The sequence below is a fragment of the Bolinopsis microptera genome, chromosome 7 (assembly GCF_026151205.1).
Source record: "Bolinopsis microptera isolate Bmic1 chromosome 7, MBARI_Bmic_1.0, whole genome shotgun sequence".
Taxonomy (NCBI): Eukaryota; Metazoa; Ctenophora; class Tentaculata; order Lobata; family Bolinopsidae; genus Bolinopsis; species Bolinopsis microptera.
The window spans coordinates 7,557,029-7,573,541 of NC_087078.1; the positions used below are offsets into that span (position 1 = coordinate 7,557,029).

At 37.5% G+C, this 16,513-nt stretch overlaps 3 protein-coding genes across 7 annotated transcripts in view; 1 reads left to right on the forward strand and 2 right to left on the reverse strand.

Annotated features, from left to right (window-relative positions):
• LOC134817967 (zinc finger protein 423-like) lies at positions 1-2,450 on the reverse strand. The gene is made up of 2 exons (XM_063827360.1): positions 2,231-2,450; positions 1-1,561 (listed from the first exon to the last, which is right to left on the reverse strand). Exon 2 carries the CDS (start codon positions 1,451-1,453, stop codon positions 539-541), a length of 915 nt encoding a protein of 304 aa, XP_063683430.1. The 5' UTR covers positions 1,454-1,561; positions 2,231-2,450; the 3' UTR covers positions 1-538.
• Positions 1,736-16,513, reverse strand: part of LOC134817965 (chloride channel protein 2-like) — a 26,720-nt gene continuing 11,942 nt past the window's right edge. The window contains exons 7-19 of one of the 5 annotated variants that reach the window (XM_063827357.1): positions 14,450-14,639; positions 14,169-14,271; positions 13,857-13,973; positions 13,068-13,164; positions 12,745-12,907; positions 12,435-12,619; positions 8,239-8,361; positions 7,949-8,083; positions 5,254-5,358; positions 5,008-5,086; positions 4,208-4,369; positions 3,759-3,909; positions 1,736-1,901 (exon numbers count right to left, since the gene is read on the reverse strand). In XM_063827357.1, the coding sequence (XP_063683427.1) occupies positions 1,889-1,901; positions 3,759-3,909; positions 4,208-4,369; positions 5,008-5,086; positions 5,254-5,358; positions 7,949-8,083; positions 8,239-8,361; positions 12,435-12,619; positions 12,745-12,907; positions 13,068-13,164; positions 13,857-13,973; positions 14,169-14,271; positions 14,450-14,639 (1,623 nt within the window). In that variant the 3' untranslated portion in view covers positions 1,736-1,888. Of the gene's footprint in view, positions 1,902-3,134; positions 3,910-4,207; positions 4,370-5,007; positions 5,087-5,253; positions 5,359-7,450; positions 7,502-7,948; positions 8,084-8,238; positions 8,362-12,434; positions 12,620-12,744; positions 12,908-13,067; positions 13,165-13,856; positions 13,974-14,168; positions 14,272-14,449; positions 14,640-16,513 lie in introns of those variants that run through there. The other 4 variants (XM_063827358.1, XM_063827355.1, XM_063827356.1 and 1 more) reach the window with 4 other exon arrangements.
• LOC134818218 (uncharacterized) overlaps positions 15,164-16,513 on the forward strand; it is a 1,928-nt gene continuing 578 nt past the window's right edge. Inside the window, exon 1 of the mRNA XM_063827665.1 lies at positions 15,164-16,277. Coding sequence (XP_063683735.1) covers positions 15,206-16,277 — 1,072 coding nt within the window. The 5' untranslated portion in view covers positions 15,164-15,205. The remainder of the gene's footprint in view (positions 16,278-16,513) is intronic.

Consider the following 16,513-nt stretch of genomic DNA (forward strand, 5'->3'; position numbering starts at 1 on the left):
ATATAATACAATAAATAACAATAAACCATAAAAGCTGAAAAAATGACTGAAATTAATTTTGATAATAACAACAAGCATGAATAAATTAAAACGACTAAAATTCCCTCAAATAAAAATAAATGCACATCATAAAATGTGCAGCCACAAACAAGCTTAAACATAGAAATATATATATTTCTTCTTGAAAACTACTTCTAATCGATAAAACGGTAATATAATAAAGATAAAATCGCAAAGGTAAATAAAGCTAAAAATACAGCAAAAACCAACACTCTTCAATCTTTATAATAATTGTGACATCAGAAAACTATTGAGCCAAAAAAGCAATGTCCACCGATTACCAAATAATAATCTAAACAAAAGCCTTAATTAATAATAATAACTAAATACGTGGGCACTTTAAGTATAATCATTATTTTACGATTCAATATCGAATCTGCCTTCTCGCAAACTAATTTTATTAAATTAACATTTTCAAAATTCCAACACCATAAATTAAATGCAATATCATACTATCCTGTACAACTTCTTTAAAAGGTTAAACGTCCATACCATGCACCTCCCTACTATGATGAAGCCGCGCGGAGGCAGTAACAAACTCCGTCTCACAGCTATCACACCTAAACATTTCCACATCCCTATTAGCAGCAGTGGGGCTCATAACAGAAGCCAGGTGGTTGTTTCTCTCCATGTGGTTCTTCAGGGACCTGTACGTGACAAACTCCTCCTCACACTCCAAACATTGAAATGTTTTAAGTGACAGTTCCGCTTTTATACTGTCCAGTGCGTGACTGCTGGATGGGTACACGTGGACGCCACGTGATCTGTGCAGCCTCCGTTTTTTAGTGGTTAATTCGACTGGTATCTTTCCGACCATTAAGGCTTTTCTGTTGAAAGTGTCCTTGCCGAATACGAATCTTTTTATGTTTTTTTGACTGTGAGTTTTCTCTTTGAAAAAGTTTTTGTTAACCATCCTTAAAGGCCGTTCCTGGTCCTTACTGGATGAAACTGTGGCTGGAGTAGTCGGCAGGAAGTGAGACATCATGTGCTCGTTAAAAGGGTCCAAGTTCATGAAGCTTTGTCCACAAAAAGAACAAGTGTGATTTGAAACATCCTTGAACGGACGCGAAACTTTACCCTCGTCCATCACCACTTCAGCCACCATACCATCAACATCGTCTACGTTTTCAACGTCTATATAGTAACTCTCACAACTTTCAGTATGTTTTCTGGAACCAACTTGAGGACTCGTCGACGGTATTTCAGAATCACTTTTCAGGAGATTATCATCCTTCAAGAGATTATCATCCCTCAAGAGACTATCACAACAAGTATTGCTGATAATATCAGTTGGGTCAATAACTTTAGAATGTGACTGAACACTGAGGGGGACACCCTCACTACTTGGAGAGTAGAGCAATGGGCTCATTGCAGAAGAGGGAGATAACATCATGATAGTATCTTCTTCTGTTTTAGTACTGTCTTCATGCTCCAGTTGTTAGGGTTTGTACTCTGCATTAGGGACGTAGCGTACTCTTGCGTTAACGTGCTGTTCAGTTATCTGAAAATATTTCAAACATGAGCTGCTTGGAAGATGGAAAAAAGACCTACCGCTGTGATAGAAAATAGAAGGATAGAAAAGCTACATTTTTAAAAAGTTGACACTTAGAAGGCAAAATTCTCTTTCAGCGGATATATTTTTGATATGTTGTAGTGGACAAGAAATAGAGGCAAATATTCATAAAAAACGAAATTACAATTATTGTATTAACATGCTACGTAACAGAAACACAATCTCAATAGATACACCAAGCTTCCAAAAGAAAATAATTATACACTTTCAGCAAACAATTTGGTGATAAACAAGATCGCTAAATGTACGATCCATCTAGACTTGATTACTGGGGGAGAGGCGACGTGAATTTAATTTAGTCACGAGCTCAACAGTTGATAATGTGTACTTGTTCTAATGGGGCACACGCCCAACACATTATATAACTCCGACTGATTAAGTAGTAAGCAGCATTTAGTGATCAATATTATTAATTTTAAGTGTTATTTTGTTTTTTTAAGTTAAATTTTACGTCACCTCCGCACCGGTATTTACTTATTTCATACAACACCTTCAGAGGCAGATACAGTAATTACAGTGTAATCAAAATGCACATTCATCTAATCTAGAGGTAAATCACATTTAATACCACACAAAGGAATTAACTCTCAAACATACCTATACTACTGCATCAACGCGGGCCATCACCAAAATCACTTCAAGACAAACCATGCGAATCTAAAGTACTATCTATTGAAAAGAGAGAGAGAGAGGCTCTACTAGCAGTAGCACTGGATCTAAGTACACAAGTCCTTACTCCTTAGCACATGTAATGTAATGGCCTCTCTCTCTCACATTCACAACCTCCTACCACTGAATTTCACTATCTCACTACTGCTCCTACTCTCCCTTTCTCACTCTCTATAATCTCTCTCTCTCGCTACCTCTCTGTGATATACCTCTCTGTGCAGCATAACAATAGTTACACAGGAAACCACGTTTAACGCGAGAGAGAGAGAGAGAGAGAGAGAGAGAGAGAGAGAGAGAGAGAGAGAGAAAGCAAGCACACATTACGTACTTTAAAAGGCGCGTGGTAATATAAAAGCTCTCACATAGCTTGTAACAATTAAATATTTTAGATGGTGTGGAGGGTTGTGTTATTTGGGTGTTGTTCTTCAATGTTAAAGGTATGTTATGTTGTGAAACCAAATCAAGCATTACGATAACGATAAGGGTTGTTTCAGATGAATGTACGATATTTGCCCAGATAAGCAGGTGGGTTTGCCCAGTACAGTAAAACCTGATTTACCGCGGAGTTTGGGGGAAAGGAAACATCTGCGGTAAATCGGGGATCGCGGTAAATCGGGGTTTTGTTTGTTTACATTATGCATGTTAAGCCCTACTTGGGGGAAAGGAGATGGCCGCGGTATATTCCCCTTCCTCTTCTCTCCAGAAAATGCAATGTCTCTTAAAATGATAATATACAGGTGTCAGTTCTTAAGCGGACAGCTAATCTAATCTACATTATGTTACAGTGGGCGAGGTACATGTTCCCATCAGAAAATGGATTGCGTTATAATTTGATTATTAAAATCACAAGCTTTGTAATATTAGTGAGGCAAAATGTTAATACTTTAGTGAATCGTTATATATAGTTATACTGTATGTTTTAATTATACAAATTAGTTAAAAGATAATGAAATATCTGTGAATTTAAATACCCGACGATTTACTGAACCCAAAATCAACATAATATCGTTCAATTAAAACGTTTAATAAAATAGCTTTAATGCAGCCACTTAAAAACCGAATTATTACTTATCAAATTCAGTTAAACGACATATCTTCATTCTACCAAGATCGCTGATTTAACTAAAATAATTATAATCGCGAACTTTGCTTCCACAAAAACTTTCAAAAAATTGTTAAAAACTCTTATCAAGATAATATGTTACAGGAGCAACAAGATAACGCAGGAAAGAATCAACTTAAATAAAACTGCCAACTTCCTCTACCTGTTTACAGTTCCTATCAAACTCTTCTCTAAAACACTTCTTTTTTAATACCCCACTTTGTTAGACCTCAGTTCAGAAATCACTGTATCTCCATATTCGCTGCTATATCATATATAATAATGTGTTTAAAATCTCTCAGACATACAGAGATCCGTGCACCATCTCCCCTGTTCTACTTGTGTATGATGTGCATGGGGTCGAGTTCAAAGGTAGACTGTATGGTCCCGCTGGCACCTCCAGAAGGTCGCTGACCGGCCCGGGGGTCCCTGTTGTCGTCTATCTGTATCCTGCCCTCCAGGTAGTCTTGAATCTCGTTCAGTGTCATTACTCCTACCAGCTGACCTGGGGGTTTAGTGTGAGTTGCTATGTTGCTATGTGTGTAATATGGAAACAGCATCTTCACCTGAGGTAAAAATGCCATCTTCACTTGCCATTATCAACAGGTAAACATACCATTATCAACAGGTAAACATGATATCTTCACTTGAGGTAAACACTAAACATACCATTATCAACGGGGAAACATGACCCGAACTGCTGATTTAACTCAGAGCGCGATCCTTCATTTTGGGTATGAAGCCAAGTGAAGGAGAATAATAAATTGTGATCATGTTCTATAGTGGAGTCTGGTTGTACTAACCGACTTCAGTGATGTAGGCATGACTGAGAGACAGAAGTCCAAAGAGTGTGTGAGCCTTGTAGATGCTGGTTGTATCCACAAGCTGAAAGGGAGCACCGTCCATTGGACACTTGGAGAAATCCATCCTTTTGTCAAGCTGGGACTCGTACCAAGTCGTGTAATCTAACAAATAAGGGGATTTAGTAACTTTGGACAATATAAAAATAGAGGAAATTTGGCTACTTCGATAAAAGAGGAGGTGAGGGTTTTTGGAAAAAGAGATGTATAATAATATGGGAGTAATATATTGCAGGTTTACAGAAAACTAGGTTGTACAATGTACATTGTACAATTTAAAAGAACTCCTTTAAGACCAGCCTACAACACACATTAATTCCATTAGACCTCACAATTCTAACAATATCTAATCAGTTATCATTGATAGATGAAGCCATTCAAATTTCGGTTTTTTTCTTATTTCTGAGATTTGAGAATACGTAGTCCCTCCTGAGAAGACAGATAAGTGACTTCGTGGAAATCACCCCAGTGCTCTGGTGAATTTATATCTTAAAGTCACGTGAGTAGACGACTGTACCACGTGATAATTTACTGTATCACATGATAATTTTAATGTAGCACGTGATAATAACTAGTCCCTCATGGCGAAATCCTATCTAACATGTAATATAAGTGCTGATCATCTCACGGACCCACGATCTAAATTTTCTGAATTTTATCCCAGAATTACACAAAAACAGAAACTAAACGGCAAATTATCCCGTACTAACTGATTCTTGCTCCGATGAAGTTATATTTATTACCTTGGGTGGTGACGCCGTCCGGTACACCAAGTAGAGTTGAAGTTACAGGAACGGCACTGGCTTTGCTGTTTGCGCTGTGCTGAAATTCACATTCGGTTAAAATTAAGTCATAGCTATGTGATCACATTAAATTATTGTGGGCTTTTTTCAAATATGAAAAGAGGAAGATGTTACCCTTTTACTGAACAGTGAAGAGTAATGAGAATTAAATAATGGAAGGGAATTAAAAATATCTAATATAGGTACCCTAGTGATGGAGCCGAAAATGGCAGCTTTGTTGTCCACAACGGGCCTGTCTCCATACTTCTCCAGATCTTTAAGATCCCCGTACGAAACACTTGGCGACTGCAGCTGAGGGAGCGACCGGTTAATACTTGATACAATATTATATTTCATAAGATAATTACTATTAATTAAATTGGTAAAACGAATTATGATTCAGAAATGGATAAAATGTCAGTGATTAAGCGACCATTTAAAAAACAGCAGCACAGTCGTAATAATGGTAGTCTCCAATGTTTCCCTGTCTACGCCATCAGGAGTTAACAAAAGTTGTTTTAGAGATTATTGTATATAATTGCAAATCAATGAATCGCGGTACAAGATTTTTCAATTTCTTGTAATCTGTGAGGTTTAAAGCTAAAAAAAGTAAATCTATTTTATAACAACAATTCAACCTTGGATTCGACTGTAAAACACACTTATTAAATCAAAACAGATAGAGCAGATGTGTAAATTTAGATAGCAAAAGTTCAAATTAAATTTTGGCAACCGATTCGACATTGTCTGTTATCGCACAAAGTTTTGCCAAAGGGAAAAAAAGTAAAACGAAATATACATTATTTATATAATACTAATTCTATTCAACTGGTTAGAATATTCTTGGGCTAAAACAGTAAACTGTAAAACACACCAAAAATGCCAATAGCTTAAGGGGGGGGGGGGGGGGGGGGGTTCACCCTGATTTTTTTGTGAAACTTAGTTTCGAGATAGCAGTTGCCCAACAAACTAGGACCGGTGACCGAACTTTTGAGGGGGTCCCGGACCCCAACCGCCAAACGGTGCTTGCGGGGCAGCCACGCCCATATTTGATCCAAATTAGGCCCAATTTAGCCAAATACCCTGAACATGCCCAAAACCCAGATTTTAGGTGCTCTACTTGTAGCTAGTGGTCCCCTGAACTCGTATATGAATTTTCATCAAGATTGGACAAAAAATGACTGAGTTATGAGCCAAAAACCATATGACCATATTTGGGCATACGCACCAAATTTGATCGATTTTGGCCCATAAATTGGTCAAATATCAATATTTTTGAATGAAAACAACTTTATATGGAAGATAAGCCTATACTACAGATTCTCTATGATTATCAGCTCAATATCTATCTAACTGTGGATTCTGTGTTCAAATAGTTGCAAAAAATGAACAAAATCGCCCATATCTCAGTTCGCGATATTTGCAAAACTGACTTCGCTCAAAACAATAGAACTCAATAGGGTTTCAATATTTTTTCATGAAATTTTCAGAATCGACGTAGAATCGCCTCATGACCTTAAGTTTTGTATTAGAATTTTGAGTTAGGCCTTTAAAAAAATTTGGCGGCCAAATTCTGAAAAATGCCCGGCAAATTTCAGAATTTGGCCGCCAAATTTTTTTAAAGGCCTAACTCAAAATTCTAATACAAAACTTAAGGTCATGAGGCGATTCTACGTTGATTCTGAAAATTTCATGAAAAAATATTGAAACCCTATTGAGTTCTATTGTTTTGAGCGAAGTCAGTTTTGCAAATATCGCGAACTGAGATATGGGCGATTTTGTTCATTTTTTGCAACTATTTGAACACAGAATCCACAGTTAGGTAGATATTGAGCTGATAATCATAGAGAATCTGTAGTATAGGCTTATCTTCCATATAAAGTTGGTTTCATTCAAAAATATTGATATTTGACCAATTTATGGGCCAAAATCGATCAAATTTGGTGCGTATGCCCAAATATGGTCATATGGTTTTTGGCTCATAACTCAGTCATTTTTTGTCCAATCTTGATGAAAATTCATATACGAGTTCAGGGGACCACTAGCTACAAGTAGAGCACCTAAAATCTGGGTTTTGGGCATGTTCAGGGTATTTGGCTAAATTGGGCCTAATTTGGACCAAATATGGGCGTGGCTGCCCCGCGGGCACCGTTTGGCGGTTGGGGTCCGGGACCCCCTCAAAAGTTCGGTCACCGGTCCTAGTTTGTTGGTCAACTGCTATCTCGAAACCAAGTTTCACAAAAAATTCAGGGTGAACCCCCAGCCTTAAAGAGGACATTGAATTAAATGATGGTGCAAACGCACAAATCAAGCGCTTGGTAAATTTGAGATGCTGCACACGCGTTAATGAGGCGGAACACAAGGAAATATTTTATGAGGACAGCTAGAACTGACTGAAACAAACCATCGATGAGAACTCGGGGGGAGTGGAACCTTGTGATGAAGAACTCTGAAACTGTTAGGACGGGCTTAAAGACACAAACTATTTTAAGACACAATCTTCAACCTCAAGAATCAAAATATTTTAAGACACAATCTACTAGGTACTTCAAGACACAAACTAGGACAATTTACTATTTTAAGAACCAAACAACTATTGCAAAACGCAGAATGCTGAATATAATTACATGTCTTGGCACATTTGTTGACCAAGCAATAAACGGGCTTGTGATAAAACTCATCAGTCATCATGTCTTCAAGTTAGCGCTTGAATATTTATGCTGTGTGTAGTTAGACAAACGACAATTTCAATGAACATATAATTCAAATTTTTTCTAAAGCTTCTAAAATGAAAGACTTAAATACTCCATGGCTTATTTATCAAATTTATTTCACAAAATATATGGAGATGATTATTCAAACCCCAACAATCCTACAAAAGTAAACTAAAACAACAATTTACCTGATTGTACTGTAGGGCACGCTCAAGTGCGCGCTCTAAGAACACTCGTCTGATGGAGCCGAGGAAGGTCATGCTCTCCACGTTATCAACAATGGGGAACGACCTGTAGTCTGTGGTCTGTAACATCTGCTGGATCTGAAAACAAGATTACTTTTAGAATTTTTTAAATTTTTGGATGTAGAGTGATAGACGAAAGCTGGATCAATTAGTAGCTTACATGCTCAAAAGTAGCCATGCGAAATTTCCGTAATTAAAATACATATTAGATCATATTATTATTTTCTTCAAACCTGTCTGCAGGTTGATTCGTAGCTGCAAAAGATAATATCTCGTCTCATGATATCTTTAACATATTTGTTGTAAAGGTGAGTGTGTTTGGAGCTTATCTCCGGAAGATACGGTAACTTCTTAATCTGAGATAGGATCTAATTTTAGTATTGAAAATTAAAAGTTAATCGTAAATTTGGACAACGTAATTTCTAAACGCCGTAATATTATCTAAACATTCAAACAGTACCCTTCACAATCCTCAGTAGCTCTGTAGTTATATACTATATAATATATTATTGTCAGTCAACGCGATAACGCAGTATAATATCTACACGTTAAAATATGTCCGTTTTACGATCCTACGCTACAGTTTACTCCAGTAGCAGGGAGGAGTTGAGTGTGCACTTCAATATATAGAGTTTTTTGCTCAAATCACCGAACGCCGCATGTTGTGTCGCTAGTCTCAATCCAGTGGGGCCACGCCCATATTTCATATTAGGCGAGTATATGGGAAATTTGTATATCAGCTTCTGAAGGTCTTAGCCCTTAGGGACTTAAACTTGGGCTTAAAGTAACCGCAATGTCCATGTTTATATATTAGCACTACGATGGTCATGAAGGCCCAAAATGTTACTTGGGGGGGGGGGGGGGGGGGGGGGGGGGGAGAATCGAAAAAAACCGATTTTCACTGGGGTGCAAGTAAAAGAAATATGCTATATATTATAGAAAGTAAGTGAAATCGAGTATGCAGTTTGGTGTCTAAAATTTTTCTCGGAACAGGGTCCTTTGTAAGGACAAAAAGACATCGCGATTTTTTCAGTTCTCCGCGACAGATCGCGCATTTTCCTTTAAATCTGAGGACCAAATATCACATTCTCTGATTCTCTATGAGTATATGGAACCAATCGGCAATCACATCCACAGCCTTCCGAATGTAGGTACGGACCTCAAAAAACCGATAAAATATTTTCGGCTCACACTGATCAGGGTAACATGAAACGTGAACAAAAGAAGTTTCCAGCATGAACCGTAGAGAAAGTGGTTTCTAGGAATCTACTTTCACAAGCATGGCATCTCTTAACCCACTCGCCTGCTGACGTAACCTTTTCAGCCTAAAAATTTCCTAAAACTTGACCACTATAAACATAAATTTGACCAGACATAAAATTTAACTAGACATAAAGTCATACAATGGATAGGTGAAATCAGTACATTGTTATTGATTGTCACTTGTCAGATGGTACACGTACCCTAGTTCGACACGCACTGTAGTTCGAGAGAACTTCGACTGGATGAAAAGGATATTCATAAAGACAAATTGACCTGTCAAAATTTTGTTATCAAATTCGAATACTGTACATCAGATTTTATCAAAATCGAAAAACCTGAAACTGAGTGAGCACCACAAAACTGTGTTCATTTCACCTGATCGGTCACCTGAGGAGCAAGCCAGACATCATCTGCTCGTTTTGGAGATGAAAGAGAAGGCAAAGAAGGATTTGAAGAGACGATATTATATCAGAAGTGGTATTATTTGTTGTGAGGACAAGATATCATAGTGAACGATGCATAATCATGGAGTTTTTCTTGTGTGTGACTTAACGGGTGATACTCGTAAATTTTTTGTTCTAATTATATAAGACCGTCGACGAGTCTAACTCGGCGCACGTCTTGGTAGTTTATAAACCTTAGGTGTGACACAATTTGTTATCTTTTATTGTCAAATAAAGTACATTGGTTCTTAAATTTTTATGAGATCCCAGTTTATATATTTAAATAAAAACTTTCTGCTCTGAGGAGGAGAGAAAGTTTTTGTGGAGAGCCGCTCAGACATGGGCACCGTATTGTGTAAATTATTTAGGCATATTTTATGCAATATCTTTGTCGCATACGAGCGGGGTAGTAAATATTGTGTTTCGTTTCGTAATTTAGATTATCTATCAATTTAGCTTTCCAATTATTTAGCTTTCCATTTATTTTGCCTTTCACTTATCTCATGCTGTATAATTAATACTATGAGTAATATGTGCACATTATGCAATCTTATTGGGAGCTGATTGAGACAATTGATCACTACAAGTTGGTGTCTAACTGACCTCAGACTCAATTGTTAGTTAGCACAATGTTAGACTAAGTGGACAAATAAAAGGCTATCGTGGTGCCCCAGGTAACTCCTACTCCGTTTTATAGATCTAGATTGTAGAGTATGCTATATAAATATTGACCACATGCACATACCACACTAGATATAATCACAAACAGTCTATTTTCTGTTTGCTAGACCGGAACCAAACAGGAGAATTAAAATTATACTGAAAGGTTCTGAAATTTCCAACTGCTGATTGCTAGATGGCAGAAAATTGTTTTTAAAATTACCTAAACGTTTTGAAATTCTGATTTTCGTGCACTTGCCATTGAACCTGTGATGCTACGATAAGGACACGGCAATAGCCGTTGGATCACAATCAGAAACTATTTGTCGAACTAGAGTTCGACACGTACCGGAGTTCGACAGAAAGTCGAACTAGAGTGCGAATCTTGTCAGATACTTGTCACAAACGTCGTCTGATCTATAGTTATTGATTTGTGTTTTGCCTGTTAGTGAACAATGGACCGCTTTCTAAAACTTACTGGGCGGCGAGAGCACCTTTGATCTAGGCGAGATACTGGCCGGGGCCGGGCGTGGTTTGATTATTTCTAAGAAAAAGGAATTCCGATAATTTCTTAGTTTTTTATTTTTTTATTTTGTATATTCTTTATCAGTGCAGTTTTTTCTGCTCATTTTGGGTTAAATTGACTACCAGCCAAAGGCCCGGGGTCAAGATTGGGGTTAAATTTAATTTATAAAACTTTGTTAGATTCAATATTTAATTGCAGTTAGATTGTAGATAAGATAAGGAGCAAATTTTTAAATGAAAATTAGGCATAACCCGGAAAATCAGATGAGATAAGGAGCAAATTATCATATAACATTGTTCATGAACTAATTTGTGCTGCACGGTGTATTATCAAAAGTACGGACTTTTTTCAAATTCAAGCATTTTACCAACTTATAAAAATTTCACATGAAACGAACTTAAATCACGATTCTAAATTGCGCGTGCAATAGCATTACACATACGCGCTGACCTTCACAGACCCAAAATTTTAGGCAGGATCAATATTTTGAGGTAAACATTTGAGATCAGTATCACATCATCATGAGACATAAGCCGATCAAATTGAATAGTTAACGAATATATGACATCTAACTAATGTAAAATCCGGATTGGAGTATTGTTTATGAGTCGCATTGTTGTAATGTATTCTGTGTAAAATTATCTTTATCCCGGTTACTGCGACAAGTAAAAATGCTCTTATTAGGGAAAGGAGTTTACTCGACGTTTCAATGTAACTACATCGTATTCATGATCTAAAAACAAATTCAAAACGTAAAAAACATATATCTGAGGCAAAATTTGTGTACATTAATTTATTTTAATCAATCAACTTTATCCAAAAATGTGATATAAAAAAGTCAACAAAATTCATAACAAAATTAGTTTATACGACGACAAACTTTTATAGTAAATACTGTACAAGACTAAATATACTACACATGATACAGGATCATGCAATGCTACAACGGTGAACAGGTGCATGATGTGAAGTGTGTAGGTATGTATCTAGTGTGGAGTGATCACAGTTTACATTGAAACGTCGAGTAAACTCCTTTCCCTAATAAGAGCATTTTTACTTGTCACAGTAACCGGGATAAAGATAATTTTACACAGAATACACATCTAACTAAGCACTGCAAATAGTAAATACATTATAAATCTAGAAAATATATCTAGAGTATATTTATTTTACTCGCACCCCAGTACAGTGGAAATCGGTTTTTCTGAATTTTTCCAAAGTAAGCATTTTGGGCCTTCATGACCTCCACAGTGCTAATATAAACATGTGCATTGCGGTCATTTTAAGCCCAAGCTTAAGCTCGTAAGTCCCTAAGACCTTCAGAAGCTGTGGCCCCACAGGGTTGGGACTAGCGATACAACATGCGGCCCTCGGTGATTCGATTTACCAATGACCTATTTAACCCGATTAAGCAGCAAAAAACTCTATACATTGAAGTGCACACTCAACTCCTCCCTGCTACTGGAGTAGTAGCTCTGTTTAAATCAGCACGATGAGTGACAACAAGATGAGTTGCGCTTATCTCAGAAAATCTAACCTGAATAATAGAATCGTAGATGCTGGGTTGAAGCCACTGAGCAGCAGCGTTTGCGATCAGCACAGCTATCATCACAGGGATTATGTGGGATATTTGTCCCGTCAGCTCGAACACTATCACAGATGTGCTGATGGTGTGAGTCACTGCACCGGAGAATGCTGCCGCGCCAACTACCGCGTAACCTCCTGGACAAGGCAAATTGACGTTCTGATTTTTTTTTTTCTTCCTGATTTTATTATTTTGTTCGGAAACTTTAAAAAGAACAATCTCAATCTGTAGAAGAAATTACTGAACAAGTTTTTGCACGTACCCGGTTGAATAAAGAAGTTGTTTTGTCCCTCGTGAATACCCTCCGGGAACCACGCCGTCATAGCTTCCCCACATAATCTACCATACGCTGCTCCCAACACAAATATCGGGAAAAATACTCCCGCCGGGACTGGTAATGACACGCAGAATGCAGTCATAACAAACTGAAGAGAAAAGGTTGAAAAAGGGAGCTGGATAGGTGTTCAAAGTTCAGATAGTTCATAAGATGCTAGAAAACTACAAATCTAAAAAAAAAAACTGGGCAAACTAGATTGTTTTAAACCTAGAAAATGATTGTCAAGATTTTGAAAGTCCAATAATCACCTGGAAGACTATGAAGAAGAGAAGAGATACGAATATGTTAGGATCAGCCCACACAGCTTTTATATCTTCATCTGTTGTTATACTCCAACTTTGATCGCTGAGAACGGTTTGATATAAGTGACTGATCAATTTGATTATTGTACAATAATATTTACATTTTTCAACAATTATGTTGTATCTTTATAAATATACGACAGACCTCATCCCCATAATATAGAATCTAGAAGAAATATGGACCATGATGGATTCAACAGGATTTCTGATGACTTAAAACGTCCTCTATCAGGTAAGATAAGAATAAAAGATAGGCATGATACTTCAACAACTAACAAAGAGTCTCAAAGCCCATGACACTGCAATGTGCTCGGACAGACGCTAATATTATGCATCACTAATAATGCTAGTACCTGAAAGTTAACTTCTAACTGAGGTCAACATGGTTTACTACAACAAATCACAGACCAAATGTTGGGATTTTCACTGGTAACTATTAAATATCGACAATTATAGCCAGCTCAGTTTACAGTGCAGATTTACATGTCGGCTGGATATACAGTCACAATCCTGGCCTAGAAGTAGACTAACACACCTAATAATAATAATAATTTGAAATTTAAGAACACCGCTATTAAGATAAAACTTATACTCAGCAGTGTTAAAACTAGTCATCCCAGAAAATAACATGAATACTAAGTTAAGAAAAGTAACTTATGCTTAAAAATATATCGTCAATACTACAGCGAGAAAAAAAAAAAAAAAACTCTTGCCCCACATTTAGTTACTGCTCACCTGAACATGTGCTCCAAACTGTCCTTCTGAGTGAGCTTACCACCCATAAACTGTCCGAGCCAATCAGGAAACGATATTATCATGACGACTAGTGTCACTATACACGGGTACACGAACCTGCAGTGTTACCTTCGTTACTGATCTATACAATTACAACTAGACAACGAGGTCACGACCATTGCATGCGTGGTGACTCCATGAGTGTAATTCATTATTCAGTTATAACAGTTACCAATCAAACCGGAGAAATTCCAGTACTTAAAATCTTTCTCTAAAGTGCATTTTGAGGGTCAATTTCACATCAAAACTGACTTGTTTTTGTGGAGGAATATTTTGTGGCCATGATTCCTGATCAAGAAGACGATCTTTCTGTGCATGTAAACGAAGGTAGCTCCTCCAAGCCCCGCCAACAATCCTACACGATGATTATTAGTTAATGTTTTATACTATCAACTTGATTTTGTATACAGTTCATATAACTCGAGGGAAATGTTTCTTTCCCTTCCTTAGAAAAGTAACGAGAGACACGTGAATTGCATAACATTACATATTATATGAACATTATCTTAGTAAACATTGCACAATGCACAAACCCATCAAACTGAAAGCGACCAGCTCCAGAGGGTCGAAGGGGAAGTCCCCACTGAAGTTGGTGGGGTAGAGTGTGGTGATGGTGGCCTCGTTACTAATCCACACATCCATCATCCTGAATACAAAACTACCGCACACTGCTGTGAAGAACCCTCTCCAGTAGTTCCGGACTGCGAAATAGGTCGATGTTACCTGGGAGGGGGGAGGAATTTTTAGTTCTTATAATTAATTTTAGCTTAATATATTGTTGTTGATTTGAAACACAATTGAAATTATTAATTACTAAATAGTATTCACTATTTAGATATACTTTTTAGTAACTCTACTACAGCAAAGTAATGTATATTATAAACAATCACTGTAGATTATGAGCTCAGTAAACTAGCATTCGCAGATTTAATATCTTGCCAGACCCCTACATAACCAGAGATAGTAACGAGAGTCGAGACGTCTCACAAATATATAACGGTTAATTGAACAGTATTATTAATAATGCTATATTATAGAATATATCTTACAAAATATGGTACAGATGTTCGGATCACCGTCGATTATTAAAACAGGAAACCCTAGTATCCTATCATCGACCTGTCCTGTAATCTTATCAGGATACAAAAAGACTGATCTGGGCGTTGTTTAAAATCACGCATCTTTCACGCGTTACTCCTAACACTGGCCCTTCATTACATAAAGGATCTCACTAGCTGTCCACGTCAGTCCAGTTACATTTTGTAGATCGATATCTCAACCGAGTCACTATGTTACGTTTTATCCTCTCTGTGTTGTCGGTTATTGCTGTACTGTCGGGATCCACTGTCGCAGCCAGTGATAGCAGGAGTTATACAGCTCTTAAGTTTGCTTATGATGGAAATAGTTTGGTAACATATAGCCCGGACATGACCCCCTTCACAGACAAATTTACTATTTGTGTGTGGGTTCGCAAACTCCAGTCAGGGAGAAACCCGTCCCCATTTGCTTATAAAGGTTACGAGATATTCGTGACAGATAGCGGCTACTACAACATGCTGTTTAGATCCACCTCCCTGGATGGTGATCTGATTAGCAAGTTTACCTCACCAGTAGGTACATGGTTTATGTACTGCTCCACGTGGAGCCTCGCTTCTAGAACCTTCAGAGTCTACGTTAATGGTGAACTAGCAGGTACCCAGACCACACCTTCTGGGAGGAAGCTGCAAACAAGTGGAGCATTAACCTTAGGGAATTATTCACCAAATAGCGGTCATCATTTTGGTGGCGAACTGTTTAATTTTAACGTATACTCTAAGGAGCTGACAGCTACAGAAGTAGCTGCCATGTCTTCAGGTGGTCTCTGTACAGAGATACCTGAACAGTTGGAGGAGTATAGAGTTATAAAGTGGGAAGATATTGTGAAGCTGAGTAGGTCTGGTACTGTGCAGGACTTCATCGACCCATTATGTGCTGATTCTGATGAACTGCAGAGGACGAGAGGAAAGCTGGAGTTAGCCGTTAGTGAAAAGAGTACTCTACAACTTTCCCTAAACAGGACGCAGATAGAACTACAGGAAGTTCAGGGGCTGTTCAACTCAACCCAGGAAGAACTAGTTGGGGTAAAGAGAGACCTAGGGGAAATGGGAGGAGAGCTGAATGAGACAAAAAGTCAGCTTGAGGACACAAAGTTGGAGTTGGAGGATACTAAGTTGGAGTTAAAGAACGTCACCGAGTCTAAATGTGCGCTTCATAAAGGCAACCTAACGAAGTGGGATATGTTTTATTCGCCCGCTTATTATAATAAAACATTTACTCGCCGACTATATCAACAACTCACCACAACTTGGGACTCTATTAGCAGTAAGATATAAGCAGTATACTATAGTTAACATTATATTATATTTTATATGACAATTTATATTTATATTGATCACTTTTGAAAAATTGATTTGTGCTTCAAAAAACACTGGTAACAAAATCGTATCTTCTAATAAAACGTACACACATAAGATATATTATAGAATACCATTTAACTCTTGCAACATCTCAAACTCGCTCATTAAGCCAATTTATGCTATCTACATATTATTAATATT